Genomic DNA, 27,773 nt, shown 5'->3' on the forward strand with positions numbered 1-27,773 from the left:
TCCTCCAGTTTTGATGAAGAGTCCACTGTTGCTTCACAGCGCCAGGGTCTCCGGTTCGATTCCCGGCTTGGGTCACTGTCTGTGCGGAGTCTGCACGTTCTCCCCATGTTTCCTCCTTGTGCTCCGGTTTCCACCCACAAGTCCGGAAAGACGTGCTGTAAGGTGAATTAGACATTCTGAATTCTCCCTCAGTGTGCCCAAACAGGTGCCGGAATGTGGTGGCTAGCGGCTTTTCACAGTAACTGCATTGCGATGTTAATGTAAGCCTACTTGTGACAATAAAGATTATTATTATATAGAAAATGCTAACTTACCTGATCTTTCCAAATGGTAACTGACCTGGATGGCTCCGGCATTTTCTGACTACATTCTTAATAATGCAATATTTTCATAATTGAAATACATCAAAATCTAAGACTGCTGCAATAGGAGAAGCTATGTATGTGTTAATCGGCAAATTTTATAAATGAGAAAATGCTGGGAAAATCATTTCCCAGCTCACTATCTAATGGCGCTGCTCAAAATTGAGTGTGAAGACACCAGCAGAGGAAAAAGGTGTATTTTCCTGTTCTGTCCCCACAGTCAAATAACATGGTGATACTGAAGTGTTCCAGAATCATGAACGAGGAGTGGACACTCGGTGAGAGTGGCCAGTACTTACAAGACCATCTTTCCCAGCATAGGTAACCTCGTTGAGGGAGGAAAATTTCAATTTTAAAAAAAAAAAGCACATTCCAAACTCTTGATACAATGTAAAGTGGAAAATTATTTAAACAGCTGAAGGTTTGGAACAACTGCATTAAATTGGGAACAATGCTGACAAGCTGTTCCTGGAAGATGTGCATGGAAGATTTTAAACTGGCCAAATCTTACTATACTCTTTGGCAGGCTTCCATTGTCTAGGATCTTAGCACTCTTTCATATTTCAACAAACAATGTCTCTATCAATGCAAAGTGGGAAATAGTCAATTTATGCAGGATTTTGAGCAGCACAGTGGCGCAGCGGTTAGCACTGCTGCCTCACGGCGTCGAGGTCCCAGGTTTGATCCCGGCTCTGGGTCACTGTCCGTGTGGAGTTTTCACATTCTCCCAGTGCTTGCGTGGGTTTCGGCCCCACAACCCAAAGATGAGCAGGGTAGGTGGATTGGCCACGCTAAATCGACCCTTAATTGGAAAAAAAATTGTTTGGGTCCTCTAAGTTTATTTTAAAAAAAATTATTTTGCATTTTCCTTCGGTGGTAACTAAAGTAGCTATCACGGGAAGCTTGATGTTACAAAGTTCCTTTAGTAAATTAAACTTTAGCTGAAGTTTAAAACCAGTCATTGTATAAGCACAAGTGAAAATATGCGATATAGAACAAAATTAGTACAAATAGCACTCCTATTCATTTTGTAGTGCACTTGTAATATTCATTTATATTGTTCTACAAATTCAGGTCACTGGAACGGAAATTTACCAACAAGGAACCATAAAGATCAAATTTCTCGAGCCAGTGAGGTCCCAAGCACAAATGATGAAAATACAATTTTTGCTGTAATTTTATACAATTGCATTGCAATTGACTTTTGGATCAAATTTCTGGCAGATTTATTAAACAGACTTTTTTTTTGCTCATATCAAGAAAATGTTAGCATGCTGGGTTTTACTGTTGAGTCCTACATCAAATTTTAAAAAATAATGGCCTGTCCAACTGCACCCTTTAAGACGCCCTGTAAGGGGGTAGCATGGTGGTGCAGTGGTTAGCACTGCTGCCTCACAGCACTGAGGACCCGGGTTCGATCCTGGCCCCGGGTCACTGTCCGTGTGGAGTTTGCACATTCTCGACATGTCTGCGTGGTCTTCACCCCCGTAACCCAAAAAGATGTTCAGGGTAGGTGGATTGGCCACGCTAAATTGCCCCTTAATTGGGAAAAGAAAAGAATTGGATACTCTAAATTTAGTTTTTAAAAAAGAGAGAGATAAAGACACCCTTTAAATGAGAAGGGACCTTTCCATTCACTACATTATTTCTTACATTAATTTTCCCTTTGAAGTTAATTGACACCATTTATAGATTCCGGAAACTAACCATTGTGTTCCTTCATTGCATAATTGGCAAATACCTTTATACCATTTAGTGTTGAGGTATTTGTGAAGTGATTTTGTCTGACGAAGAAAGACTGCAAATTTCAAAAATAATTGCGTAAATAATGTATTTGGTGATGCAGGCAGCTACAACAAATAAAGCATATTGGTAAAGCTGAACTGTCGACTTGGAAGCAGCTAAACTGACAGGGGGCGGGATTCTCTGATCCTGAGGCTAAGTGTTGACGCCATGGTAAATGGCGTCATGTTTTACGACGGCGTCAACAGGTCCCCAGGAGCAGCGATCCTGAACCCCACAGGAGGCCAGCACGGCACTGGAGCGAACCACGCCGCTCCAGCTGCTGATACCGGCGTCAAATGGGCGCCGCGGGTCTGCGCGTGTGCGCTACGGCCGGCGCGAATGCACACTGCGACCGGCGCGATTGCCGCATGCTCGGTGGCTTCCTTCTCCACGCCGGCCCCGACGCAATATGGCGTAGGGCTGCAGGAGCTGGCGCGGAGCAAAAGAGGTCCCCATCCCGAGAGGCCGACCCGCCGATCGGTAGGCCCCGATCGCAGGCCAGGCCACAGCGGAGGCCCCCCCACCTGGGGTCAGACCCCCTCCCTCCACCAGGATGCACGCCGATGTCCCGCCGGACAAGACCACACGTGGACGGCGCCGGCAGGACTCAGATTTTCTTTGCAGCCACTTGGCCCATCCCGGGCGGAGAATCGCCGAGGGGCCGCATGGAGCAAACAGCAGTGGGGATAATGGACATCCCTGCCTTGTGCCCCTAACAGATGGAAGTACTTAGAACTGATGGTGTTTGTCTGCACGCTCGCCATGGGAGCGTTGTGCAGGGGTTTCACCCACGTGTTGAAACCTGTTCCAAGCCCGAACCGCTCCAGTGCCTCTATGAGGTACTTCCATTCAACTCTGTCGAAGGCCTTTTCAGTGTCCAGGGAGATGATCACCCTAAGTGTTCTCCTCCCCAGATGGGGTCATGATCACATTCAGCAGGCGCCTGATGTTTGAAGTTAGCTGTCTACCCTTGACAAAGTCCGCCTGGTCTTCTGCAACCACCTCTGGTACGCAGAAAATGCTGGAAAGACTCAGCAGGTGGGGAGAGAAACTGAGTTAACGATTCTAGTGCGCACGAGTGATCACATCAAAATGGATCTGTCCTGGATCGCAATAAAGCTTCTTCTAGATTTGATAGAGACAGAACATCACAAACCTGCTTCAAACCTCAACGTTAAAGCTATTTATCTAGCAGTAATGATCAAAGAAATAAATGGGGCAATTTCTACTTTAAGCATCCTAATTCCCTGAAAACAAATTAACAAATTGTTGTAACCTCTCTATTAAGTGATGATTCTTTTGAATCAACATTTTATGTGCACAGTGATTCATTTCTTATTCCTTTTCACTGCTGTGGGAGCCACACTGGCCTAATTTTAACTCTCAGAGGTTCTAAACAATTTGATCTGATTTCATCAATTCAACTTCCTGAAATAAAACCCTTATTGGGCTCCATGGATCTAAGCAGCAACTCAATTCACCGCCATAGCTTGAAGCACTCCACACAGTCATTTACTTTTGAATTTCCAGGCAGCAACTAAGCTTGCAATGGGAGCAAGTATTTACCACGACAGATGATAGCAGTCTAGCCCCAAAGACCTGGACGTGGTAGCAGAAGAAGTTCAATGGCCTCACATGACTGGTTAAGGTCAGTAAATGTATCAAAATATGCCATACTCTAGCAGCTGCTCCATGAGTCTCACCACAGCTCCTTCGCTATCTACCAATAATCTCTATCCGCATGACGCATACCTCACACTCATAATCTGACCTCACCAGTGCACACTTCACACCATAAGACCGTTAAGATGTAGGAGCAGAAGTAGGCCACTCAGCCCATTGAGTCTGGTCCGCCATTCAATGGGATCGGGGCTGATCTGATATAATCCTCAACTCCACTTTCCCACCTTATCCCCATAACCCTTGATTCCCTTAGATCAAAAATCTATCTATCTCAGCCTTAAACATACTTCACGACCCAGCCTCTACAGCTCTCTGCAGTAAAGAATTCCACAGATTCATTACTTTCTGAGAGAAGAAATTCCTCCTCATCTCTGCCTTAAATGGGCAACCACACACTCTGAGATTATACCCACTGGTCCACTTCAAGCTGCAAACCTCTTTCACAGCGTGTGCACACTGGCTGCATTTCAACTGTTATGGGGAGGTAATGGTGCTGTGGAATTGTCACTGAACTACTTAATCCAGTGACCCAGTGTAATGCTCTCGGGACCGGGTTAGAATTTGAATTTGATTTCAATTTTGAAAATCTGGAATTAAAAGTCGAATGATGATCACAAAATGATTGACAATTGTTGTAAAAACCCATCTGGTTCAGTGATGTCCTTTAGGGAAGGAACTATGCTGCGCCCTTACCTGGTCTGGCCGCCATGTGACTCCAGACACACAGCGTGTCTTAAATGCCCTCTCAAATGGCCGAGCAAGCAACTCAGTTGAAGGACAATTCTGGATGGGCAACAAAAGCTGGCCCAGCCAGCAATGCTCACGTCCCACAACTGAATGGTTACAAAAGTACATTATCCTAACACACTGCACCTCATTCGCTGACACATCCCTCTTAAAGGCCAAGGTGTCCAGAAATTAAAGACTTAGGTTGCGGTCGAACGGCCTCGCCGCACCCGACTTGGATGCAATGTGGCCAGTAAATCTCGTGAGAAGGCTCTTGTGAGGTTTTCTTTTTAATAAATTTAAAGTACCCAATTCATTTTTCCCCATTAAGGGGCAATTTAGCATGGCCAATCCACCTACTGTGCGCATCTTTGGGTTGTGCGGGCAAACCCATGCAAGCAGGGGGAGAATGTACAAACTCCACATGGACAGTGACCCAGAACTGGGAACGAACCTGGGACCTCGGCGCCGTGAGACAGTAATGCTAATCACTGTGCCACCGCAATGCCCTTCTCATTTTGCCACGTCTCGCAAGATCTAATGGGATCTCGTGAGATGTCACGATCCGGATCGCGCCCACAATGGGCGAGATCTGTATTCGGCAAATTAATTTTTAAAAAAAAATTGTGTGTACCCAATTCATTTTTTTCCAATTAAGGGGCAATTTAGCATGTTCAATCCACCTACCCCGCACATCTTTGGGTTGTGGGGGCGAAACCCACGCAAACACGGGAGAATGTGCAAACTCCACACAGACAGTGACCCAGAGCCAGGATCAAACTTGGGACCTCGGCGCCATGAGGCAGCAGGTCTAACACACTGCGCCACCGTGCTGCCCTTGTATTCGGCAAATTTAACTGGACACAGCTGGTTTGTGATACGGAGCAAGGCCAACAGCACGGGTTCAATTCCCGTTCTGGCTAACATTATTCATGAGGCTCCGCCTTCTCTACTTTGCCCCTCACCTGAGGTGTGGTGATCCTCAGGTTAAATCACCACCAGTCAGCTCTCCCCCTCAAAGGGGAAGGTAGCCTATGGTCATCTGGGACTATGACGACTTTACTTTACTGGTACGGAATATTGGATATTTTGCTTGGATATATTTGATACGGAATGAGTGTTTATTGTTGTCTTTTATTCTGAACTGTAGCCAAAGGAACATTTGTGATGGTCCATAATAGAGGGGCAATAAAGTGTGGGACTGCTGTCCAATGAGGATCTGAGGCAGTAGTCATGGGAACTGCTGTTGAACGTTGCGCTAAGGAACAGTTCCTCTGGAATGTGGATCTGCCGGCTGCCTCCTCACTTTCTCCTCCTCCCCTCAAGGCGCTCGCCAAATTACTGGTGGCAAGGGCTGCACCCTCATGATGGCCAAGTTGTGCAGAATGCAGCAGGCCACCACTAAACGGCACATCACCTCTGACAATATTGGAAGGCTCTTCCAGAGCTGTGAGACAGCTGAACCATTGTTTCAGCAACTCAATCATTTGCTCAAATTTTTTTAATGATCATATAAAACTCTTAAGGGTTTAAACAGGGTAAATGCAGGAAAGATATTTCCCCTGGTGGTTAATCTAGATAACAGTGACATGGCCTCATTATGGTAGAGATAAGGAGATTTTGTATTCACCCCAAAAGGTTGAGGCTTTTGAATTCTCCAACGCAGTGAACTGTGGTTGCTCAGTCATTAAGTCGACCGACTTCTGGGTACTAAGGGAATAACGGAATGAGACGGTGGTGCAGGAAGACGGTGTTGGGTAGAAGAACAGCTATGATCTTTCTGAATGGCAGAGGAGGCCAAATTGTGTACCCCAGCTCCATTTATGTTTCCCGTGGCAGAATGTCTCTCGCATTATATGAATGCAGGTTAGGTCGCTGGGTCACACAGGGGTGTCATTAGCCAGGTGTAGAGCATTAATAACAGATGGTTGGAACAGGGGTGCAAAATGAGAAGATCAGACTCCTGCCAGGATCTGGGGCATACTCTAACATGATGTACTAAGTGTGGCCACACAACAACTGCGCATTCAGCAAGTAAAAATGGAATATCTTATCAAGACATGGTGCCCGTAGGATCACACATATACAATTGATGGTGCCCGGCACCATGGGGGAGCTTGTTATCCTAGCAAAGTCCCTTGCCTGCTCCAACCGCTTCTCCTGGCATAAAGAGCCTCTGTCACCTCTTTGATACAGCAATGGACAGTTAACTGGGAGATGTTACAGATGGTGCCTGTTCTAACCTGGAAGGATCTGTGCGCACACAAATTAAGGATCGTGGTCACCACCAGTGCTATCCTCGTGTTACTCTGAAATGTAGGTCTGGTTCTAAGAGGTGGTAAAGCTCTATGAGTATGTCCTCCTGTGAAATCGCAGATGCAGATCACATTGCCCCTGGCTTAGGTGGAGATAGAAGTACTCCCGGAATACCCTAGTTGGAGAAGGCCTGCTGCTGAAAATCCTTCTCCTCTCCTACTCCTTCCCAAGCCATTTGCCCTCTTGTTTGCTGCCTCTGCACTCTCTCCCTCTCACGGTGCAACTCAACAGGGACTCTACTATAGGCACCGTGGCTGGGGTCAAGTGGTGTGCTCAGAGCCCTTGCAGCCCCAAGCAATGCCCCCCTCAGGGACAGCACCATTCCCTACAGACTTCAAAATCTCTCAAATAACTCCTCAAAGCATCCAGCACCTAAAAAATACAAACAGAGCCAGTGGAAAGTAATCAGCAACTAAGCTGCAAGTTGTTGATGATCTCTTTAAACAGTACTGGTGGGGAGAGGTAGTCGTCCTTCGTGCTGCTCAATGCACCTTCATGGGTGTATGTTGAAGAAATGTTAACTAGAGCAGCAAGGTCCAAAATGGTATTACTGGTGTCAAATCAACGTTAGACGTTGACTGATGTCACAAACTGTCCTCTGCATACTTCTGGCACCCTCATCAAGATGCCGTTCAGTAAAGTGAGCGGAATCGGTGCGAACTCCAGTTATAAGACATAGGAGCAGAATTAGGACACTTGACCCATCGAGTCTGCTCCGCCATTCAATCATGGCTGATATTTTCTCATCCCCATTCTCCTACCTTCTCCCCATTAACCCCTGATCTCCTTATTAATCAAGAACCTATCTATCTCTGTCTTAAATACACATCAGTGAATTGGCCTCCACAGCCTTCTGCGGCAAAGAGTTCCACAGATTCACCCCCCCTCTGGCTGAAGAAATTCCTCCTCATCTCTGTTTTAAAGGATCGTCCCTTTAGTCTGAGATGGTGTCCTCAGGTTCTAGTTTTTCCTACAAGTGGAAACATCCTCTCCACGTCCACTCTATCCAGCATCTTGTAAGTTTCAATAAGATCCCCTCTCATCCTTCTACATTTATGACAGAAATATCATCCACGGCTCTGAAATGACTGCTGTCGCCGAGCTTAATTTAGCATCCGAAAGCTCTTTGTGCAATTTTTAGCATCGGTTTCCTTTGATGGCATAAAGAATGTCCATCAAAGATTTCTATGATTGTGTCTTTGCATTAAAATGCATTCTCTGTTTGCATTTTAAAAGTCGGGCACATGGGTTAACAAATGCGGATTCTGCTGCGTCCATGCTCAAATAGCGTTTGGGCAAAAGTTTCCGTTTAAACAGCTGCATCGTCTGGTATTTCATAAACAAGAGATGATGAAAACCTGGTTTCTGCGAGAGAAATTCCTTCATCAATCATTGAGATTTGCAACTTGGTTGCAGCCTGAAACTTGTCTTTTATGGTGATATTGAAAGTGCTTTCTTGCAGCTTGCCTCAGCAATTACTTTACTGTCGGGAATTTTGGCAAGTTGCGCTTCATGAATCATAATTTTGCTGAAGTCAGTCACTGAGGTATAAAATGCGCTAGAGTGTCTCTTTTACATTTGCTACTGAGCAGCAAAAGATGATCTATTTAATTGCAGTTTAACAGCTATTTAGCAAGACGAATAAGATTGTAGAAACAATAGAAGGAAGAATTAACGGTGTATTATATCAAACTGAATTAGCACCAAAGTAAAACATGGATTAGCATCAACTGGAATTCAGTAAAGGCAAATAGGTACTTTTATGCTGCCAGTGTAACCAGCTTTTCCAATAGTGGGGGAAAAAACTTGAAGAAACATTACAGACGCAATAATTATTACTGCAGCACACTTACAATGGGTCAATCCTGGGAGCTTGCTCTATTCCATACACTATAGAAAGAAGTGTGAATTCATTTTGACTATAATCGCCTTACCCTTGAATTCGAGATGCAAGCTTTGAATGAGGTATTTAACAAAAAAAGCAGAATGGCAGCACAGTGGTTAGCACTGTTGCTTCACAATGCCAGGGTTGCAGGTTTGATTCCTCGATTCGGGTCAGTGTCTGTGCGGAGTCTGCACGTTCTCCCCGTGTCTGCATGGGTTTCCTCCGGGTGCTCCTGTTTCCTCCCACAAGTCCCAAAAGATGTGCTGTTAGGTGAATTGGACATTCTGAATTCTCCCTCAGTGTACCCGAACAGGCGCCAGAGTGTGGCGACTAGGGGCTTTTCACAGTGACTTAATTGCAGTGTTAATGTAAGCCTACTTGTGACAATAATAAGGATTATTATTATTACATAGATAGTGTGATTAACTTTGCACGGAAGAGGCAGCACGGTGGCGCAAGTGGTTACCACGGTTGCCTCATGGTGCCGAGGTCCCAGTTCAATCCTGGCTCTGGGTCACTGTCTGTGTGGAGTTTGCACATTCTCCCCGTGTTTGCGTGGGTTTCGCCCCCACAACCCAAAAGATGTGCAGAGCAGGTGTATTGGCCACACTAAATTGCCCCCTAATTGGAAAAAATGAATTGGGTACTCTAAATGTATAAAGAAAAAACATTGCACGGAAGCAACTTGAGTGAAGTGTCCATTACGATATTGGAGTGTGCCCTATTTTTGGTCCTAGGTTCATGGCACTGTGATGCCCTAGGCATGAGAATGAAGACAAGTACTTTACAAAATTTGTACATTGAGGTCTTATCTTGCAGAAGGCTTTGACCCAAGAAAATTCGGACAATTGGTAAATAATGATGTGGATAATGGAAGGTGCAATCTACATAGCTGGATTCCTGCACAAGACATGTAGTAAGGTGCTGCCTATCAAACTATATACAGACCTTTGAGCGGTTGGAACCCAACTTCACTGAAGCAGTGACAGACAGGCATGGCGCCACTTAATTGACCAGCAGATAAATTGTTTATTACAAATGGATGGAAACTGAAAATACGATTCAAGCTCTCATGTCTGTGGCAAAATGATTTACGAGTTTGATTTTGATAGATGTGCCATTATAACGGCCATGATTCGCAACTTCATACACACATTATATGAGCAATCGCAAATCTTGCGTCTCCACCAACAATGAAATGAATGAAACAAATAAACATAGTTCACAAAACCTGTTCTTTCATTTGGCCAGGATCACCGTGGTTTCTACAGGCACTCACCATCTACACTCACATATAAACAACGATCTCTTAGCTAAGGCACTTGCGAGGCCGTGGGACCAGATGTCATGTGTCTTGGCCTTTAGTGAGGGAAAATAAATTCTTATCTAGTGCAGACATTTATAAACCAACCAATTTATATGAGAACATTATGAAATAAAAGCGGGTCTATGCAAGCAGCTAGTTTCCAGCTAGTCTTCATAGTAATTCTGTACGTTTACGCCTTTCACTTTACCTGCCAGAGAAGCAGCAGGAATAGGGAGATAAGTGCTGCCCCAAGATTTTCATGGACACACCATCCCACTCCCACCCCAGCAGTAAATATGCCCCATTACAGTGGGTCTTTCCATGGCTCCTGTTGGCCGGCAGTGGGATCTTGTCATCCCACCATTGTCAACGGGGTTTCCCGTTCTATGTAGCTCCGTCGCTGATTTGGAAGATTCCGTTGGTGAGAATGGCCAAAAAATTCCAGCCAGTGTCTTTGCAAGTCATACCGTGTGAGACAATGCTCACTGGGACTGAGCTGTGAACATCGGGGTTTATTTGCCTCTACTTCACACCTGGAAGATACTTCATAACGTTGACCAACTGTTTGCAACCTTCTGTTGTTAGATGCTAAGGGGTGTTACTGCCCTTGTGCTTGGAAGGCATGAAATGCACCCATGTGATGGATAGTGAAGATGTCATGCAGGGGAAAGAATAGTTTAGAGCACTGGGGGAATTTGGGAGGCCTGTTGCCCAGCTATTGAGAGAGGGAGAAAATTGAAGAGGTGCATTTACTCTTTTGTTGCACTCGCCGGATCATTGAAACATTTTCTTCATTGACCTCAGGCCCCAGAGGGGGATGATACTCCTGGAGCTGAGAAACCTTGCCACCTCTCCAAGTCTGGTGCAGATCACTCGTTTCAATTTACTTACTACTTGTGGGCAAGAGGACACCCCGTCTAACCTTTACTCATTACACATGACCTTTAAAAGAAAGCCTCAGAGGATCTGAGGGCTTGTTTCTAACTGAGTGCTGCTAAAAACCTTGCAGCAATCTTGCAAAGCAATCTGCCAGAAATATAACCTTTGTTTTAAGTATACCGGAAGCCAACTGGAAATTCCAGTCAGCAAATGGGCAGGCTACCTGCAGCCAGCGGTTTCAGGTGCGAAGCCCACAATAAACAATAATGAGAGTTGAGAGCCCCCTACCCTAGATAGGGTAGGGGACTGGATCTTGGTAGGGTGCTCTTTCGGAGAGTTGGTGCAGACTCAATGGGCTGAATGACCTCCTTCTGCACTGTAGAGATTCTATAATTCTAACACCCGGAACACACTCCTGTTAAAATCGACCCCTTTGTCAGATCCTGTTGTACATTTCTCAGCTCCGTTCTTCTGTGAAATCTAACCCCATTGGGCTAAATTTTACTAAATAGCAGCATTTTCAAATAAATTACACCACGTCAGAACAGCATGGTGGTGCACGCCATAATGTGGTGCACCAGTAACTTTGATCTCCTATGTTGTGCTTCCGATCTCATTGTTGTTCATTGATACTACAGTCCCAAGAAACACACCATGGTTTCCAGGTCATGCAGTCACTCGGCAACTGATTCAAAATGGCACCGGTGATGTCTTGAGGGCAGAATTATATTTGTTTGTTTTTCACCAGATTTGAAACTGGCAAACAGGGGATCTGCTCAATGAAGTAAGCAGCATGTTTGCCTCGAGTTTAAAAATAAGCAGGTTATCCCAGTGTCATGTGTAACAATAATCTTTATAAGTGTTAAAAGTAGGCTTACATTGACACTGCAATGAAGTTGCTGTGAAAATCCTCTAGTCGCCACACTCCGGCGCCTGTTCGGGTACATTGAGGGAGAATTCAGAATGCCCAAATTACCTAACAAGCACGTCCTTTGGGACTTGTGGAAGGAAACCGGAGCACCTGGAGGAAACCCACACAGAGGCGGGAAGAACGTGCGAATTACACACAGTGACACAAGCCATGAATCGAACCTGGGCCCCTGGCGCTGTGAAGCAACAGTGCTAAACACTGTGCCATCGTGTGTGTTGGCACATCAGTAACATCCGCAGTAACCTTGAACATCGTCTGTCCTTCAAGATAGAAACACTTTTAGGTTTTTGCATCAGATATTCTTTTGAGTTCTGCCACATCCATAAGAGACCATACATCTCCAGAATGCATCGTAACCTGCCCAGCACTCTCAGTAAACAATAGTCCAGCCCAGACATCACAGTGGAGAATCCGCATTCTGTACATTGGCCAGTAGAATGTATCATGTGGCGACACATGAATTCTCCTGTATGAATGGCAGTCTAGAAATTCAGACACAGATTTCAAAGTAATAAACAATTTTATGTCCAATGGATAGATGAACAAACATTACACAGTTTAACACCGTCAAATGTAGACTTTTTCACACACTTTTATATGTAAAATGACAAAGGTCACAACTTGCACTCTTGCTAAACTTGGACTTTGAAGTTAATTGACTGCAAACTCATATAAGTTTGTGTACCTGGGTGGGCTCACACCAACTGTAGAAACTAAATAGTCTGGCTGAAAGCTGCAATGCACGGAGTGCTCGAACAGACCGCCTCCGGGCTGCGTAGTGGAGAGGGGAGTTTTAACATGGCGAGGGGCTTGAGCACCAGTGAGACGTTAAGTACTGGGAAAAAGCGAGTGCGTTAGGAAGCCAAGAGTAACCGTCGATCTCCTCATTTAACTGCAACTGACTGTGCGCAACACCCTTGGGAGAGAACGGTTGTCAATTTCAATATATTGATCGCACAATTTCAGTGATATTAACGTGACTTTTGCAATTTTACTGTGGATCCACGTGTTTACTGGGCTTCCTACAACTCACCGATGAACACAAGGTGAGAACGCAGCACTGATTGAGGAACTGAAGGCATGGCAATTATGCCATAAGCACCAACACTTCACAGCTGATTTCTTGCCTGCTTGTGTGAAAGACTTTGGGCGGGATTCTCCACTCCCGCGCCGAAGTGGCCGCGCCGTCGTGAACGCCGTCGAGGTTCACGACGGCCCCGATCCCGACCGATTCAGGCCCGGACAATGGGCTAGGATCAGGGCCCCGTCATCTACACGCGCCAGGCCTTGTCGCCTGCGTAAAGGCGGCGCCGCATAGATGACGCGGCCGGCGCCGCATAACTGGCGTCATCCGCGCATGCGTGTATGCCATCCTCTCTAAGTTCTCCCCGCAAGAAGATGGCGGACGGATCTTGCAGGGCCGCGGAAGGAAGGAGGTCTTCCTTCAGTGAGGACGGCCCGGCGATCAGTGGGCACCGATCGCGGGCCACCCCACATTTGAGGTACCCCCCGGTGCAGGATCCCCCCTCGCCCCCCCCCCAGCGTTCGCGCACTGTTCCCGACGGCAGGGACCAGGTGTGGTCGGCGTCGGGGGGGAACCAGCCGTTTTGGCCTGGCCGCCCGGCCCATCCGGGCCTCAGAATAGCGGGGGTGCCGGAGAATCGCTATTTTGGGTGTCTCCGGCGATTCTCCGGCCTGCGGCCAGCGGAACTCGACCGGGCCGTTCCCGCCGCTTGGGAGAATCGCGGGAGGGCGTCGGACCGGCATCCCGGGAAATGTTGGCGGCCCAGGCGATTCTCCCAACCAGCGCGGGAGTGGAGAATCTCGCCCTTTGTTCTCAGCACTTGTGCTGAGAGGTTACTTCAGATACTTTAGAGGTAACGTTTACAGTTTTTCAGGTTACGCTAACGGTTGTAGTTGTCTACACCTTGGAGGTTTCTACATTTGCTCAGCTTTGATCTATCAGATCGGCATGGGTGACTCTAACAATGCATTACCTTGGACCTCAGATAAGGAACATAACAGACCATACCCAGCACAACGAATCTATAGGCAGAGGATTCGCTTCCTGACATTTTGGAGCACCAATGTGTCAGGAGACTCCAGAGTGTCACATCAGGTGCTTTTCTTTGAAATTCTATAATGAGATGTGGGCATCGTTGACAAGGCTAGCATTTGTTGCCCATCCTTAATTGCCCTTAAACTGAGTGGTTTATTAGGTCATTTCAGAGGGTAGTTAAGGTCAACAAATTGCTGTGGATGTGGCGTCACATCTAGGCTACATCTGGTAAGGATGGCAGACAGGGCAGCACGGTGGCATAGTGGTTAACACTGCTGCCTCATGGCGACGCGGACCCAGGTTCGATCCCGACCGCAGGTCACTGTCTGAGTCTGCGTGAGTCTCACCCCCACAACCCGAAAAGATGTGCAGGGTAGGTGAATTGGCCACGTTAAATTATCCCTTAATTGGGAAAAATAAGAATTGGGTACTCTAAATTATATATTTTTTAAAAGGATGGTAGATTTCCTTCCCTAAAGGACATTAGGGAACCAGGTGGGATTTTTAAAATGACAATTGATGTTAATTTCATGGTCACCATTACTGAAATGAGATTTTTGTAACAAAAATATATATTTGAGATTTGTTCATTCCACCAGTTGCCGTGATGGGATTCAACCCGTGTCTCCAGACCTTTATCCTGGACTTCTGGATTACTAGCTGAGTGACATTGCCGCCACCACCTCCCCACGGGTGCCAGGCATTTGCAGCCTACTGAAACAAGGAATGCTGCCAGCTGCATGCTTCAGCAGTGACTGTCAAAGTTAGCACCACTCTCAACTCCTTCACCTTTGGATACTTCCAGCTGCAGACATTCGCAGAATCTCTCAGTTGGCGGCCCACAAATTCATAATACGGACGAATGATTGTTACTTTGCCGAGGTCATCAATTAGGCACACTTTTCCTGCGACAATGCCCATTAGAATGAGCAGGCACTGGGATCAGCAGCTTCGAGTGGATACCCGTAGGATCAAGGCATCATTGACTAGAAGCAGGGGCGTCATTCTCCGACCCCCCCGCCGGGTCGGAGAACGGCCGTTGGCCACCGTGAATCCCGTCCCCGCCGAAGTCTCCGGTACCGGAGATTGGGCGGGGGCAGGAATCGGGCCGCGCCGGTTGGCGGGATCCCCCGCTCAATTCTCCGGTCCGGATGGGCCGAAGTCGCGCCCAGAAATTGCCTGTCCCGCCGGCGTAAATCAAAGCTGGTATTTACCGGCGGGACCAGGCGGCGTGGGTGGGCTCCGGGGTCCTGGAGGGGGGGGGGGGGCGCGGGCCTATCTGACCCCGGGGGGTGCCCCCACGGTAGCCTGGCCCGCGATCGGGGCCCACCGATCCGCGGGCGGGCCTGTGCCGTGGGGGCACTCTTTCCCTTCCGCCTCCGCCACGGCCTCCACCATGGCGGAGGCGGAAGAGACTCTCCCCACTGCGCATGCGCGGGAAACTGTCGGCGGCCGCTGATGCTCCGGTGCATGCGCCGCATTTCCGCGCCAGCTGGCGGGGCACCAAATGCCATTTCCGCCTACTGGCGGGGCAACAAACGCCATTTCCGCCAGCTGGCGGGGCGGAAATCCCTCCGCGCCGGCCTAGCCCCTCAATGTTGGGGCTTGGTCCCCAAAGATACGGAGCATTCCGCACCTTTGGGCCGACGCGATGCCCGTCTGATTGGCGCCGTTTTTGGCGCCAGTCGGCGGACATCGCGCCGTTGGGGGAGAATTTCGCCCCATATCCTAATTAAGGAACCCCTAGATCACCCAAGAAAATTCATCAGCTACAATAGCTTCCACTCCATCCGTGTATAGCTGGTGCGCATTCACAAAGATGTTTATGCAATTTGCATGAGATTCCTGCGAACTGCCAAGATGCTTACATTACATGGCAGTATATGGCAGTCTACCATCGCTGCAGAGTAAGTTACTCTGAAGGATGAAGAGTTGGTAGGCTTGAGAAGGCAGGTAGGGAGGAGGTTAGAAATGCACATTGGGATGGAGGTGACTGTGTCATTTTGGCTCCATTTCCTGTCCTATTTAGGTCATTAAAGTACTTTCAGCATTGGGCCCATGAGCATGGCAGATGGCTCCTGCAGCTGGCCTTCTGGGAGATATCTGGCCACACCATCTTTATTCTTCCTGCAGGGTTTATTCTCTCATCAACATGATACAGTAGCTCCCTGCTGGCCCTGCAGCCCCGAGCAGTGAAGACATTACCAAAATGGGCAGAACGGTAGCACAAGTGGATAGCACTGTGGCTTCACAGCGCCAGAGTCCCAGGTTCGATTCCCCGCTGGGTCACTGTCTGTGCGGAGTCTGCACCTTCTCCCCGTGTCTGCGCGGGTTTCCTCCGGGTGCTCCGCTTTCCTCCCACAGTCCAAAGACATGCAGGTTAGGTGGATTGCCCATGATAAATTGCCCTTAGTGACCAAAAATTTTAGGAGCGGTTATTGGGTTACGAGGATAAGGTGGAACATAGAACATAGAACATTACAGCACAGTACAGGCCCTTCGGCCCTCGATGTTGCGCCGACCTGTGAAACCACTCTAAAGCCCATCTACACTATTCCCTTATTGTCCATATGTCTATCCAATGACCATTTGAATGCCCTTAGTGTTGGCAAGTCCACTACTGTTGCAGGCAGGGCATTCCACGCCCTTACGACTCTCTGAGTAAAGAACCTACCTCTGACATCTGTCTTATATCTATCTCCCCTCAATTTAAAGGTATGTCCCCTCGTGCTAGACATCAATATCCGAGGAAAAAGGCTCTCACTGTCCACCCTATCAAATCCTCTGATCATCTTGTATGCCTCAATTAAGTCACCTCTTAACGTTCTTCTCTCTAATGAAAACAGCCTCAAGTCCCTCAGCCTTTCCTCATAAGATCTTCCCTCCATACCAGGCAACATTCTGGTAAATCTCCTCTGCACCCTTTCCAATGCTTCCACATCCTTCCTATAATGCGACGACCAGAATTGCACGCAATACTCCAAATGCGGTCGCACCAGAGTGTTGTATAGCTGCAACATGACCTCATAGCTCCTAAACTCAATCCCTCTACCAATAAAAGCTAACACACCGTACACCTTCTTAACAACCCTCTCAACCTGGGTGGCAACTTTCAGGGATCTATGTACATGGACACAGAGATCTCTCTGCTCATCCACACTGCCAAGAATCTTACCATTAGCCCAGTACTCAGTCTTCCTGTTATTCCTTCCAAAATGAATCACCTCACACTTTTCTGCATTAAACTCCATTTGCCACCTCTCAGCCCAGCGCTGCAGCTTATGTATGTCCCTCTGTAACTTGTAAGGGCTTAAGTGGGTCGGTGCAGACTCGATGGGCCGAATGGCTTCCTTCTGCACTGTATGTTCTATGTTCTATGAGATGCGGTTTTTGAATGTCGGGCCCACTGATCCCTCACTTTTATGATTTCTATCAGTGCATGACCAGTGATTTCTATCAGTGCATGGCCTCTTTTTGTGCAGAGGCGGAGTAATTTAAGAGGCTAACCTGTGCGGCGGCGTGGGGGGGTTACTTTCTGGTTGTCAGGCAGCTGTGTGGTGTAGTGCAGACATTGGTTTGGACTCCACTCTGCTAATTCCTTCTCTTGTGCCCCAACTCCAAACCCAATCAAGTTGCATGTTTGGAGGGTCCTCTGAAATCCGGAGTTAAATTGCCTTGCCTCCCTCTGTCACTGGCGGGTCCGGTACAGGCGGTTAAAATGAACATGTTGCCCCGATTTCTGTTTATTTTCCAATGCCTGCCGATTTTCCTGCCAAAGGCATTTTTTAAGAGAGATTGAAGGAATAATTATCTCGTTCATATGGGGAGGGAAGGTGGCCAGAGTTAGAAAGGTGCTACTACAGAGAGGAAAGCAGACAGGGCGTTTGGGTCCTCAGAACCTGATGTATTATTACTGGGCGGCGAATGTGTACAAGGTACAGAGCTGGGTCAGGGGGGTTGATTCCCAGTCAGAATGGAGGAGAGTTTGTGCAGGGGGTCGGGTTTGAAGGCACTACGGCAGCGTGCACAGTGGTTAGCGCTGGGACTGCGGGGCTGAGGACCCGGGTTCGAATCCCGACCCTGGATCACTATCCGTTGGAGTTTGCACATTCTCCCCATGTCTGTCCCTATGTTTCACCCCCACAACCCAAAGATGTGCTGGTTAGGTGGATTGGCCACGCTAATTTGCCCCTTAATTGGAAAAGAAAAATAATTGGCTACTCTAAAAAAAAATTAAAGGACTGAAGGCGCTAGAGACAACGCCGCTCCCGAAGGCCCCGGGAAGCTACTCAGGGACTCCGGTAATAATAGCTTCATTGAGAATTTGGTGGCAGTTTCGCCAGCACTTCGCGTTGGGGGCAGTGTCAAGGGAAGTGCCAATTCGGGGAAACCATAGATTTGAGCCAGGGAAGTGGGGTGGAAATTTTCGGGGATGGGAGGAGAAAGAAATTAGGACACTAAAAGATTTGTTTCTCGGGGGTCAGTTTGCAGGATTGAAGGAGGTGGGAGCGAAGTATGGGCTGGAGCAGGGGAAATTATTTAGATACATGCAGGTTCGAGATTTTGCCAGGAAGGAGATACAGAGCTTCCCAGTGGAGCCGGCATCCACATTGCTGGAGGAGGTGCTGACGACAGGGGGACTGGAGAAGTGGGTAGTATCAGTGGTTTACGGGGCTATTTTAGAAGAGGAGAAGGCGCCACTGGAAGGGATCAAGTCAAAGTGGTAGGAAGAGTTGGGAGAGGGTATGGAGGAGGGGTTCTGGTGTGAGGTGCTCCGGAGGGTGAACGCCTCCACCTCGTGCGCAAACTACGTTCATATGTTTTGGTCCTGTCCAAAGCTGGAGGATTACCGGAAGGATGTTTTTAGGGTAAACTCAAGTGGTGCACGTGAAACTGGACCCGGGCCCTCGGGAGGCCATATTCGGGGTGTCGGACCAGCCGGGGTTGGAAACTGGTGCGGAGACAGATGTTGTAGTCTTCGCCTCGTTGATCACCCGTAGGTGGATCCTGGTGGTATGGAGATCAACCTCTCCACCCTGTGCCCTGGCGTAGCGGGGGGACCTGTTGGAATTCTTAACTCTTGAGAAGGTTAAGTTTGAACTGAGGGGAAGGATGGAGGGACTCTACAATTCCGGATTCCTTTTTGTTATTTGTTTATGTCAACATGCAGGCTAATGTTTGGGGATTTGGTGGGAGGTTGGGATTGTTGTTGTTGATATGGGGATTGACATTGCATTCGTTACTGATTATTATTTATTGTTGGTGGGTGTAAATGTGGGAGAAAATATGAAAAAGGAGAATAAAAATATATATATTTTTAAAAATCGCCTTGCTGATTTCAAAACACCCACTCACTCACACCAATTGGTTGGGTCACCCAGAAAATCTATGGTAATGAGATTCCCTGAGATGATTTAACCACTTAGCGCTTCAGACTACTATTGTGTGGGTAAACTGTATACCTTGATAAGTACTTTTCTGGACATCTGCCTGTTGAATTGACAGTCTTCAACTGTTACACTTTGAGCTCCATTTTGACTCGAGAACCAGATTTGGCTGGGTGAGTAGCAGTGACAGCTAGAAAGTCCTTCGCTGTTCCAGAAAAACGATCCACACTGCTTTAAGCTCTGGCCTCGTCTAAATTCTTCCATCCAATTTTCATGGACATATGTCACGTGTAGCGCAGGCATGTCATATTATGAACCGTGGGGCAGCACGGTAGCATAGTGGATAGCACAATTGTTTCACAGCTCCAGGGTCCCAGGTTCGATTCCGGCTTGGGTCACTGCCTGTGTGGAGTCTGCACATCCTCCCCGTGTGTGCGTGGGTTTCCTCCGGGTGCTCCGGTTTCCTCCCACGGTCCAAAGATGTGCAGGTTAGGTGGATTGGCCACGATAAATTGCCCTTAATGTCCACAATTGCCCTTAGTGTTGGGTGGGGCTACTGGGTTAAGGGGATAGGGTGGAGGTGTTGACCTTGGGTAGGGTGCTCTTTCCAAGAGCCGGTGCAGACTCGATGGGCCGAATGGCCTCCTTCTGCACTATAAATTCTATGATCTATGATCTATGAACTTTCAATCAATATTTTTGAACAGTACGAAGTCTTACAACACCAGGTTAAAGTCCAACAGGTTTGTTTCGATGTCACTAGCTTTCGGAGCGCTGCTCCTTCCTCAGGTGAATGAAGAGGTCTGCTCCAGAAACACATATATAGACAAATTCAAAGATGCCAAACAATGCTTGGAATGCGAGCATTAGCAGGTGATTAAATCTTTTCAGATCCAGAGATGGGGCAACCCCAGGTTAAAGAGGTGTGAATTGTACCAAGCCAGGACAGTTGGTAGGATTTCGCAGGCCAGATGGTGGGGGATGAATGTAATGCGACATGAATCCCAGGTCCCGGTTGAGGCCGCACTCATGTGTGCGGAACTTGGCTATAGGTTTCTGCTCGGTGATTCTGCGTTGTCGCAGGTCCTGAAGGCCGCCTTGGAGAACGCTTACCCGGAGATCAGAGGCTGAATGCCCTTGACTGCTGAAGCGTTCCCCGACTGGAAGGGAACATTCCTGCCTGGTGATTGTTGCGCGATGTCCGTTCATTCGTTGTCGCAGCGTCTGCATGGTCTCGCCAATGTACCACGCTTCGGGACATCCTTTCCTGCAGCGTATGAGGTAGACAACGTTGGCCGAGTCGCACGAGTATGTACCGCGTACCTGGTGGGTGGTGTTCTCACGTGTAATAGTGGTATCCATGTCGATGATCTGGCACGTCTTGCAGAGATTGCCATGACAGGGTTGTGTGGTGTCGTGGTCACTGTTCTGAAGACTGGGTAGTTTGCTGCAAACAATGGTTCGTTTGAGGTTGCGCGGTTGTTTGAAGGCAAGTAGTGGGGGTGTGGGGATGACCTTGGCAAGATGTTCATCGTCATCAATGACGTGTTGAAGGCTGTGAAGAAGATGACGTAGTTTCTCCGCTCCGGGGAAGTACTGGACGACGAAGGGTATTCTGTCGGTTGTGTCCCATGTTTGTCTTCTGAGGAGGTCGGTCCGGTTTTTCGCTGTGGCGCGTTGGAACTGTCGATCGATGAGTCGAGTGCCATATCCCGTTTGTACGAGGGCATCTTTCAACGTCTGTAGATGTCTGTTACGCTCCTCCTCGTCTGAGCAGATCCTGTGTATACGGAGCGCTTGTCCATAGGGGATGGCTTCTTTAATGTGTTTAGGGTGGAAGCTGGAGAAGTGGAGCATCATGAGGTTATCCGTAGGTTTGCGGTAAAGCGAAGTGCTGAGGTGACCGTCCTTGATGGAGACGAGTGTGTCCAAGAATGCAACTGATTTTGGAGAGTAGTCCATGGTGAGTCTGATGGTTGGATGGAACTTATTAATGTCATCGTGTAGTCGTTTCAGTGATTCTTCGCCGTGGGTCCAAAGGAAAAAATTGTCATCGATGTATCTGGTGTATAACGTGCTCTCATCCCACGTACTCCCCGCATTGGAGATCTCTACTGCCTCCCGAAAATACAGCATCTTGAAACCCATCGTACAAGGTACACCCAGCTTCTGTCGCGACACGACGGACTTCCTACAGAAACTCAGCACCCATGAACCACGAACATTCCTCGTCACAATGGACGTCTCGGCACTCTACACCAGCATCCCCCATGACGACGGCATTGCTGCAACAGCCTCAGTACTCAACACCGACAACTGCCAATCTCCAGGCGCAATTCTGCAACTCATCCGCTTCATTCTGGATCACAACGTCTTCACCTTCGACAACAAGTTCTTCATCCAGACGCACGGAACAGCCATGGGGACCAAATTCGCACCCCAATACACAAACATCTTCATGCACAAGTTTGAACAGGACCTACTCACCGCACAGGACCTTCAACTGACGTTATACACCAGATACATCGATGACATTTTTTTCCTTTGGACCCATGGCGAAGAATCACTGAAACGACTACACGATGACATTAATAAGTTCCATCCAACCATCAGACTCACCATGGACTACTCTCCAAAATCAGTTGCATTCTTGGACACACTCGTCTCCATCAAGGACGGTCACCTCAGCACTTCGCTTTACCGCAAACCTACGGATAACCTCATGATGCTCCACTTCTCCAGCTTCCACCCTAAACACATTAAAGGAGCCATCCCCTATGGACAAGCGCTCCGTATACACAGGATCTGCTCAGACGAGGAGGAGCGTAACAGACATCTACAGACGTTGAAAGATGCCCTCGTACGAACGGGATATGGCACTCGACTCATCGATCGACAGTTCCAACGCGCCACAGCGAAAAACCGGACCAACCTCCTCAGAAGACAAACATGGGACACAACCGACAGAATACCCTTCGTCGTCCAGTACTTCCCCGGAGCGGAGAAACTACGTCATCTTCTTCACAGCCTTCAACACGTCATTGATGACGATGAACATCTTGCCAAGGTCATCCCCACACCCCCACTACTTGCCTTCAAACAACCGCGCAACCTCAAACGAACCATTGTTTGCAGCAAACTACCCAGTCTTCAGAACAGTGACCACGACACCACACAACCCTGTCATGGCAATCTCTGCAAGACGTGCCAGATCATCGACATGGATACCACTATTACACGTGAGAACACCACCCACCAGGTACGCGGTACATACTCGTGCGACTCGGCCAACGTTGTCTACCTCATACGCTGCAGGAAAGGATGTCCCGAAGCGTGGTACATTGGCGAGACCATGCAGACGCTGCGACAACGAATGAACGGACATCGCGCAACAATCACCAGACAGGAATGTTCCCTTCCAGTCGGGGAACACTTCAGCAGTCAAGGGCATTCAGCCTCTGATCTCCGGGTAAGCGTTCTCCAAGGCGGCCTTCAGGACCCGCGACAACGCAGAATCGCCGAGCAGAAACTTATAGCCAAGTTCCGCACACGAGTGCGGCCTCAACCGGGACCTGGGATTCATGTCGCATTACATTCATCCCCCACCATCTGGCCTGCGAAATCCTACCAACTGTCTTGGCTTGGTACAATTCACACCTCTTTAACCTGGGGTTACCCCATCTCTGGATCTGTAAAGATTTAATCACCTGCTAATGCTCGCATTCCAAGCATTGTTTGGCATCTTTGAATTTGTCTATATATGTGTTTCTGGAACAGACCTCTTCATTCACCTGAGGAAGGAGCAGCGCTCCGAAAGCTAGTGACATCGAAACAAACCTGTTGGACTTTAACCTGGTGTTGTAAGACTTCGTACTGTGCTCACCCCAGTCCAACGCCGGCATCTCCACATCAATATTTTTGAAAATTGGGACAAATACAAACTGTTAAGTTGGCTGCCGCAAGTCATGTGACTTTTGGCATTAGGACTACAGAGGGTACCAAGTCTCCGGAGAATACCAAACTAAATATATGGAGATAGGTGAGAGTGCCTCACAGACCACTTATGAAATTCATACATTCAATTGTTTAAGGAAGCGTCAACACCGATAAACTATGGAGTCTCCACTTTTCATTCTGAACAAAAAGGAAGATCAAAACTCAATGGCCACTGCCAACTTGCCACTGTATCATGATGGCCTCTCGGGCCTCTCCCATCCAAATCAGAAAAACTGTTAATGCAGCAGCCATGTGATCGAAACAGGTTTTGGAGATTGCACCCTTATTACATCAGGTGTAAGTCAGTCTGCGAACCTGGCTCTGAAACTAGCTGCAAGTCAACTCTTGGGAAGGTTAACCTGTTCCAGTTTCAAAGTTCATCTGAGAACCAATCTCCTAGATATTTGACTACATGAAACCTCACAACCTGCTGCAGACCGTTTGCTTTAACAGACCCTCACTCAACTTTAAATGACTGAAGCACGGTAGCATGATGGTTAGCACAATTGCTTCACAGCTCCAGGGTCCCAGGTTCGATTCCCGGCTTGGGTCACTGTCTGTGTGGAGTCTGCACATCCTCCCCGTGTGTGCGTGGGTTTCCTCCGGGGGCTCCGGTTTCCTCCCACAGTCCAAAGATGTGCAGGTTAGGTGGATTGGCCATGCTAAATTGCCCTTGGTGTCCAAAATTGCCCTTAGTGTTGGGTGGGGTTACTGGGTTGTGGGGATAGGGTGGAGGTGTGGACTTAGGTAGGGTGCTCTTTCAAAGAGCCGGTGCAGACTCGATGGGCCGAATGGCCTCCTTCTGCACTGTAAATTCTATGAATCCAGTCAAGAAATCACAGTGCTGCCCCATGAGGGACCGGAAATTGGAAATCAGAGACTAAATTAACTCCAATCTTTGACTATGTTTGCGTGTGTGTGTGTGCAACCAAGTGTGTGACGTTGTTTAAATTTGGGGCAAGTGTGTAAGAATAAATAACCTTGGGCGGGATTCTCCACCCCCACGCCGAAGTGGCCGCGCCGTTGTGAACGCCGTCGAGATTCACGACGGCGCGGAACGGCCCCGGTCCCGACCGATTCAGGCCCTGACAATGGGCCAGTATCGGGGCCGCGTCATCTACCCGCGCCAGGCCTTGTCGTCTGCGTAAAAGCGGCGCCGCATAGATGACGCGGCCGGCGCCGCATAACTGACGGCATCCGCGCTTGCGTGGTTGCCGTCCTGTCCAAATCCGCCCCGCAAGAAGATGGGGGACGGATCTTGTGGGGCCGCGGAAGGAAGGAGGTCCTCCTTCAGAGAGGACGGCCCGACGATCGGTGGGCACCGATCGCGGGCCACCCCACATTCAAGGTGAAGCCCGGTGCAGGATCCCCCCTCGCCCCCCCACTGGCCGCCCCCCCCCAGCGTTCACGTACCGCCCACGACCAGGTGTGGACGGCGCCGGGGGGAACCCGCCGTTTTGGCCTGGCCGCTCGGCCCATCCGGGCCTCAGAATCGCGGGGGTGCCGGAGAATCGCCATTTTTGGGTATCTCCGGCGATTCTCCGGCCTGCGAAACTCGACCGGGCCGTTCCCGCCGCTTGGGAGAATCGCGGGAGGGCGTCGGACCGGCGTCCCCAGAAATTTTGGCGGCCCAGGCGATTCTCCCAACCGGCGTGGGAGTGGAGAATCGCGCCCCTTATTTTTAAACTCATTAAACTTTGCTGCTGGAATGCTCAATCCCAGGATGAGAAAATACTATCTCTTACCATATTGATTACAAACAGTAAGAGAGTACATACATTTTGTCCGTGACACAAATATGTTACAAAAATGACTTTCCAGGCTATCATCTCATAAATCCTGTGGGCGGAAAGTGGTCACAAGTCTGTGGAATTGTTCCTTGTGGAGTTCAGAGTCACGCAATTACTCATCCTGGTCCAACAAGTGAAAACAAACATTCCTGTTTCATACCTGTCTGGCGTAATCCTCTTCTCCCACTGCATTCACAGTGGGAAAACCACAGAGGCTTCCGATTCTGGCCAGTTAAAATTGCCTCAATTCTGCTGACATTGTTGGCACCTAATATGCATATGCAAGAATAGAACCCCATCAGCTTTGGGAAGGTGTCCCAGCCACCAGCTCGGTCGAGCCAACCAAACTTGGGAACAGTCAGTTCCCAGCAGTTCCAGGGCAGATAACTAACCTGGGGGATTTGAACTGTTCACTTGCCCAATTTCCTCCACCCCTACCTGCCTACTTAACCCCTTACCTATTGATTCTGGCAATAAAAAAGTGCAAGTTAGAAAAAACTCAGCACTGGGAAAAGAAAATCTTGCTTGCCACCAAGGTAGTAACGCCCCTATATATAAAAATTCAAGTGTACACAACAATAGTTTTGATTTACTCTTTCCCAATTTATAGTTAGCTGATAGGAAACATTGTTTTGCATTAGAAGTGCTCCATTTTGTAACTAATTCGGAGACCTTTGGATCATAAGTACTCGAGCCTTGCTTACTGAAGCCTGTGCATGTTATTACAATATATATTTATGATTTTACTGTAATATAATTGAGCTCTGTAATTAATTAGGACATTGTATTTTGTTACGACACCGATTCCTTTGTGTTGTTCATCTATTGCTAGTATCGTTGGCCTGACAGCAAAGAGAAATCAAATCCTCAGGGGCTGTCTGGCCTACCCAATTAACTTCATAAATCGATGTTGAAGAAGAATTATTGATCAGACAAAGTGAGGTTTTTAGTTAACGGTAGTAAAGAAGAAACCCTTGAGTGTACCAATCGATTATGCAGTTAATATGGTAAATCCCCAAATACCAACAATTTATTTTCTAAATGTGAATATGTAAAGTCTGCCTAATTATACGCCAAAGTATGCGGAACAAAGCTATTAATGTATAACTCCCACCCACACACAACAGCCACCTGCATGACATGTGACTGCACTCCAGTTGTAAGGGCTTGCCTGCACATTTTTACAATCCATTGACTGAGCCAAAGTACAGGAGGAGAGAACATGAGCCTCATTTTTCCAATAAATCTGCCAACCCTTCATAAAAAGCTGAAATTTTGAGATCAGAGTCACTGGGTCCATAGCAAAAACAAGTCACTTAATTAGAACGGATCCTATGTGCACAATATATGATCCAGACAAGCAATCTGCTCCATAATCATGCGGTGTGTGTTAACATTCTTACCTGATTCTTGGAGATATCGATAAACCAAGAAGTTTACTTCGTCACTAGTTATGCTCATCTTAGCCCCACCTCAAATTATGAGGTTTACAAGCGTTGCAGTCTATGCCCTGGTGGATAAGGACACACAAAAAAAACATATTTCATTACTTTGCGAAAGTTTAGGTGACAATTAACTAAACTGGCTATAAAATAGCTTCAAATAACATTATGACTGGTGTTCATTTTCTACCCCAATGATTTGTGATTGAGCCAAATTACTCAAAGTGTAAAAATTAGAATCTGTTATATTTGGGAGCCCCCAATTGGGATAAATAAGTCTTCCATCATCAATGGGGAAGATTTTCCTATTTCTGTACCTGCGTGCATTTGGTCACCTGGAGACAGTGTAGAAAGGAAGTTTGTATTGTTTACAACTGAATGACTTCAGAGGACATTAAAAGTCAACCGTGTAAGTGGGGAAATGGAGTTTGTGTGGAACAGATTGATTGGGCTTGCAGCAACTTTTCTCTGAAATATATTAGTGACCTAGTTAGGTTTTACTGGCCAGCTACAAGCTTTTTTTCCCTGATGCCAGACCTCAGATGATCAGATTTACTAAATTCAACTTGACAGTTTACCATGGTGAAATCTGAATATTGGTCTTTAGGCTGTCTGTTCAGTACCTTAACCATGTGGAACATTAAGCCCCAAATTATAAAACAGCACGGGCTCATCAAACTTGCTTCATCCAAAGACCAGTCTGACTGTTATGCCATGGAATTCCCCCATCCACCACCATCCCTTCATCCTCACTTTCAAACTGAGAGAGCTCCTTTTGGGCCTTTACATGACTCTCGACTTCCTGAAAATCTTTCTCACTTGAAAACTAAGGAATGGTCTCGCTGCTCATCTTTCCCCTTTCAGAGGTACCCAGTTTAGACTTCCAGTTGCTTTTTTGAACGCGTATAACCTGCATATACAGCATTAATCCTTTCACTTGGAATGCCCCTTCCCCTTAATATTCATGACAATTATGGGTCGCCCTTCTCTACAGATATGGGGATAACTTCTTCAATGCGGCATCTGACCACATACTAATGAATGAGGGTGTGCCAGAGGTGTTAGTGCAATATGAATATATGCTTTAAGATGAAGGTTTTCAGCAGTACAATACATCTTCAACCTTGTTCTCACCACAACTGCAAAATCACTTTTTGACATCGAAGGACTACTCCCGTGAAGCTTCACAAAGATTTACAATCCTACTCTCTCTTCAATTTTAGGCT

At 47.6% G+C, this 27,773-nt stretch overlaps 1 protein-coding gene and 1 long non-coding RNA gene across 10 annotated transcripts in view; one reads left to right on the forward strand and one right to left on the reverse strand.

Annotated features, from left to right (window-relative positions):
- The window catches only part of LOC140391985 (F-box-like/WD repeat-containing protein TBL1X), a 424,525-nt gene that overhangs the window by 97,093 nt on the left and 299,659 nt on the right, over window positions 1-27,773 (reverse strand). For all 9 annotated transcript variants that reach the window (XM_072477106.1, XM_072477097.1, XM_072477098.1 and 6 more), the window contains one exon: window positions 26,509-26,615. In XM_072477106.1, the coding sequence (XP_072333207.1) occupies window positions 26,509-26,566 (58 nt within the window). In that variant the 5' untranslated portion in view covers window positions 26,567-26,615. The remainder of the gene's footprint in view (window positions 1-26,508; window positions 26,616-27,773) is intronic.
- Window positions 1-27,773, forward strand: part of LOC140391987 (uncharacterized) — an 85,907-nt gene that overhangs the window by 53,409 nt on the left and 4,725 nt on the right. The gene's annotated exons all lie outside the window — the stretch shown is intronic.

This window comes from Scyliorhinus torazame, chromosome 15 (assembly GCF_047496885.1).
Source record: "Scyliorhinus torazame isolate Kashiwa2021f chromosome 15, sScyTor2.1, whole genome shotgun sequence".
NCBI lineage: Eukaryota > Metazoa > Chordata > Chondrichthyes > Carcharhiniformes > Scyliorhinidae > Scyliorhinus > Scyliorhinus torazame.